General features: G+C 43.8%; 1 protein-coding gene across 2 annotated transcripts; it reads right to left on the reverse strand.

The window, feature by feature from the left end:
* Positions 1 to 231: 231 nt before the first annotated feature.
* inka1a (inka box actin regulator 1a) lies at positions 232 to 4,487 on the reverse strand. Of its 2 annotated transcripts, none has more exons than XM_017496477.2 (2): positions 4,219 to 4,487; positions 232 to 1,304 (listed from the first exon to the last, which is right to left on the reverse strand). In XM_017496477.2, exons 1-2 carry the CDS (start codon positions 4,267 to 4,269, stop codon positions 408 to 410), a joined length of 948 nt encoding a protein of 315 aa, XP_017351966.1. In that variant the 5' UTR covers positions 4,270 to 4,487; the 3' UTR covers positions 232 to 407. The 2 variants fall into 2 exon arrangements, with proteins under 2 accessions (XP_017351966.1, XP_053529890.1); XM_053673915.1 differs by lacking the exon at positions 4,219 to 4,487 and adding an exon at positions 1,442 to 4,058.
* Between the last annotated feature and the right edge of the window lie 329 nt (positions 4,488 to 4,816).

The raw sequence follows: 4,816 nt of genomic DNA on the forward strand, positions 1-4,816 counted from the left end.
TAGTGTCACGTTTACGATCTGTGCTTCGTGTTGCTTCCTGTACAGTCTGTATTTTCACTTTAAAATAAACCATTCAATAAACACGTAAAAACGGCAGCGATGGTGAACCGTCTCTTTACCCATTTAAGTTTAAAATGGAAATATGTTTCCGCACAGCGTCCACACCGCGAGGATGTGTGTTCATTCTGTTTAAAGTCATGTGAATGTGTTTGGTGAAATAAGTACTGGGAGTTAAAATTTCCAAAATTTTTATTGTTATTATTATTATCATTATTATTATAGACTGAGCATTATTATTATTAGCTTGACCATTAGCAACATGGCAATGATAATACAGTTGTTTGGTATAAAAGCGATGTGTCCGTATAAATCAGAGTCCATTCAGTCGGAAGGGTCGGCTCGGCGACTCATATGTACCCGATGATGTCGTTACAGATGATTGGCTGCCGGCTGCCTGTCTTCATGAGCGCCGTGAAGCGGTAAAAGTCCGTATCGAGTTCCTGGAGGTCCATGTGAGATTTGTGGAAAAACGGAACTTTCCGCGGAACGTCGACGGGACACGAGAGACGCTTGGTCGCCGTGGCGGCTCTGTTTGACCGAGACGAGTCCGAGACCAGCTTCTTCTGTCCGTCTACGTTCTGAGAAATCCTCGCTATCCTCCGCTTCACATTGACCAGAAAGTCCTTGGCTAGCCGTTTGCTGGCGCTAGGCCTCGGTTCTGTCGGTTCCGATGGGCACTCGGGCAAATCCATCCAGTTCTGAATGAGGTCGGCAAAGCTGTTATCCCCAAGAACAAGCGGATGCCGGTTGCGCCCTTGCGTCAGCAGGGCTGCAGTCCAGTCTTCCGGCTCGCTAGGTACCTCAAACGACGTCCACTTTTCCAAGCAGGCGTCCGACGTGGATTTGGGTCGCGTTCTGGGACGGGGGCTCGGTTCTAGAAGGAGATCGGCCGACGCGGCGCGTACTTTCCTGAATCGGCGCAGCACCACAGGTCCCTCGTCAGGCCACGAAGCCTCCGAGTATCCAGAGTCAAATTCGAGGCTGCTGGCCGCGCTGCTCTCTTCGTCCTCCAGGGGACAGGAGAGTGGAAAGGCGGAGTCGGCGCTGCTGGAGTCGCTGGCGTCGCTGATTCGTGATTCGCTGATTCGCCGTGCTCGCCGCTCACGCCGACCAATCAGCATCTTGCAGGGGCCGGAGGAGGGTGGCATCATGCAGGTCCGGTTTAGCTGCTTCAGGTCCTGCAGGGAGCGCATCATACAGCGCATGTGCTCGCTGAGACACCCACCCGAGTCCTGAACGCACAACTGAGAGACAGAGAAGAAAAGTGGAGTTAGAACACTAACGTCCGTAACGATAAGACGTGAAAAACAGCCGACCGTGTGATAAGCAACAGAACACACCACCTTAAAAAAAAGACATCACAGAGGTGAAAGTATGTTACCATGACGACAGTGATGCTAGTCTTTGCAATTCTTCTGGAACAGCTGCGCGTTTCTTCATTAGAGATTCGCATCTTTTGTAACCGTGCAAACAACCAGCGAGAATTTTTTATTATTATTTCAACGTAACGATGTTTTTCATCATCACTATTCCTTTTTTTTTAAAAATTATTTTATGTTCCCAGTGTCACGGTGAACAAAGGTTCTTACACTGTATTAAAAAAGGCTCGGATCTCCGACATTGTAATCGCGAATCCTGCAAAACCCTTGGAATTTACGCAGTGAGACTACAGAAAGGATCCTAAAGTTATCCCTGACTTTCGATTCTTTCTGTCTTTAAAAAAAAAAAGAAAAGAAAAAGAATCAACCCCCACTGCCAGAGTAACATGTGACCTATAAATATTAGTGCTACAAAACAACCCCAAAATAGGTGATTGTTAGGAGAGTGTGTGTGTGTGTGTGTGTGTGTTTCTTGTTCTACCGAGTAGTTTTGGGTTTTACACACTTGGACGTGTAGACAAGCTCAGACATGAAGGGATCAGACAGTAAGAGCTGCACCCTGCTCTATTCAAACCGAGAACACAACAACAGTCGGGAACTCGTCACCGGTTTTAATCCAGACTGTTACACCCTGCTGCACACAAAACAAAACGCGGACGAGAACGTGTCGGAATCAGTTAGAGGGAAAGCAGTCGGCCACACCTGATCGATTAAGAGAGCTACTCACCGTGCCGGGTCACACGCCCTGTCCACGGCCAAAGAAATCTGCATTATATCTACACCGTCCACATGCCCGGATATTAACAGCTCAAATGAAATAAAATTGCATGTTCGTCCAGGCAGATAGCGCTGGAGAACAGATCAGAACGGATCACTCCCCAGCGCCGGCTATGACTCACATCAACCTTGAAAGGTCGCCAAATCCCGACTCAAAGATAACCCCAGAACTGGATAATGCTCAGCCTGGCCCTGATATCCCAGTTCTGATTGGTCGATATCACCCACCTGCTCAATCGTCCGCCACGATTCACGACTGACCCTGGACAAATCTGTCCAAGCATGGAGGAAAAATCCAACCTCCATCTGAAAGTGCACATCTGCTGGGTCAAAGCCCAGGAGAAGTGAAGATGTTTCGAGTTTCATCTCAAAGCTGCTTCTGTCTCGTCCTTCTGTTACAACAACTAGCCATGTAGCCTCTGTCCTGATGCTGTCTTCCAGATGGGACAGTCTTTAAATCTGGACTGTGATCGCTGCCCAGAAATGTTGCCTACTTAATCTGCCTTCATCCGATACAAAACAGACGTGTCGACGTGTCCGTGATAGCGATATCGTGTGTGATGAGAATCACGGTTTATCGTATTGCGGATTATCAACACTTACCTAAAGATAAGTCTCAAGATCCTCTCACTATTTACACGATCCAGATCTAAAACTGATCACCCGAGATCTGCAGCTTGGTGTCTGACATTCGCGTCCAAACAAGTAACGGACGTCTGACTTTCCAAAAAAAAAAAAAAAAGCTTGCAGAAATCTTTATATACTAGTTCCAAGCGTTTACAGACTGCGTCCTAAAGCACATCTGCAAATCAGCTTCGCATTTCTGAAGAAGTGAAGTGGATGCACATTTTGTGCCAGATGTTTACAGAGAACATTTCGGGCGTGCTAGACTTCCATTGCTTGCTATCTACATCGGCGTTGTAGCTTCAAATGGAAAACTACACCAGCGCTAAACTAAACGTCCCGACTGATTAACTGATGGACTACACACGAGGGAGAAGGAGCGTTGTTTAAATTGGATTATTCGCCAAACTGGTTCTTTCGGGCTCGCTCGTTATCGCGTCGGTAACGAGACCTACTCTGCAAACTCGTTTTAAGGAACGGTTTCTTAAAATCAGGTTCGCCGTATAACGACGACAAAACAAAAAAATACTAATTATGCCAGCTGATATTCCGACTTGCGGCTGAGTCACATCGCCTCTGGAACCCGTTCAGGGAGGTCGACTGATCTCCAGATCTCGAGGGTCTTTGTGAATAATATCTCACGCTTCATCTCTGAATCCTGTGATGGACAAGAACACCAACTTCTACTGATGCAAGGACCAATAACCCTGGACCTCCTCACAAAAAAAGCTTACTTTGGGTTTATTTATTTATTTTTGTTTGTTTTTAAGGAGACCAAACAAACAAACAAACAAACAAACAAAAACTCCAGAGAGCATAAAGGTCACAAACACCTACACATCAAACATTAGACTCTGGTAACACGAACTCTTTTTAGCAAATGATCATCTTTTTTATTATTATTATTATTATTAAACATGAGTGATAATTCTAGTTTTAGTTATAACACATGCAGCGCAGAAATGAACATAAACTACCTGAGCTCAAAATCTGAAGAGATCAGCATGCCAATTCTTGTGCTTGTGTTCAAAACTTATGCACAAAGCATAATGTTTTCATTAAAAACTATAAAAATGTTTCATTAAAAACAACAAATGTTTTCATTAAAAATAAAAATCAGTGCATGCATTAGAGAGAATAAAAAGCATGGGAAGCATGATTAAACACATCTGTATGGGGATCAGATGCAGTTTCTGCAGCTCTGGGTTAGTGCTAACCCACTGTTTATCTGAGTGACCTTAAAAGCTTAGACATACATAATATTATATATATATATACATATATACATATATATATATATATATATATATATATATATATATATATATATGTATGCATGTATATATATATGAATAAATTTTGCAATAAATGTGCTTACCATATCTGTTTTTTCTGAAGATTCAGTAATCAATTCAGTCTCTCCAAACATACGTAAAAAATAATAATTTTTTTTTTTTTTTAAAAGTCCTAAATTAAACCGATTGCATTAAATAACGAGTTCCAGAAGACGAAATCTTGTGCGGATCCACAAAAGTGGATGATTAAGGCATTTAAAGAAGTCGCGCGTATAGAAATATAAATATAAAACACGCATAAACTCCAGATGTTGCTCTGATCTCAGCTCTGTAGGGAATGGGCTCGCGGCAGCTGCGAACGTCAAGTTTGAGCGCGTGCCTTGTTCTGGGGTCAGCCAATCAGAAGCGGGGGGAGCGAAAGCGTCCAATCAGAACGCGGGGGTGAAATCCGAGCGACCGTTTTCTATCTCTCCGTCCCGCCTTCTTTTTAATTTTACCTCAGAAAAATGAAACGCGGTAACAAACCGCCATGTTGAGCTCAAAAAAAGAGACAAAAATAACTAACGGAAATCCTCCTGCGGCTGCACTTCAGGTGAAATAAATGATGTAATGGGTGAAAAACGTGTTTGAAAGAGTGCAGCTCGGGTCAACATCATGAGAGAATACGCTAGGCTAAACATA

Source organism: Ictalurus punctatus, chromosome 21 (assembly GCF_001660625.3).
Source record: "Ictalurus punctatus breed USDA103 chromosome 21, Coco_2.0, whole genome shotgun sequence".
In the NCBI taxonomy this organism is placed as follows: domain Eukaryota; kingdom Metazoa; phylum Chordata; class Actinopteri; order Siluriformes; family Ictaluridae; genus Ictalurus; species Ictalurus punctatus.

Excerpts from the sequence above, each read along its gene's own strand:
- inka1a (XM_053673915.1), bottom strand. The coding sequence starts at position 1,513 with ATGCGAATCTCTAATGAAGAAACGCGCAGCTGTTCCAGAAGAATTGCA. Across the intron at positions 1,305-1,441 it reads CTAGCATCACTGTCGTCATG|TTGTGCGTTCAGGACTCGGG; the intron begins GTAACATACTTT and ends TCTGTCTCTCAG.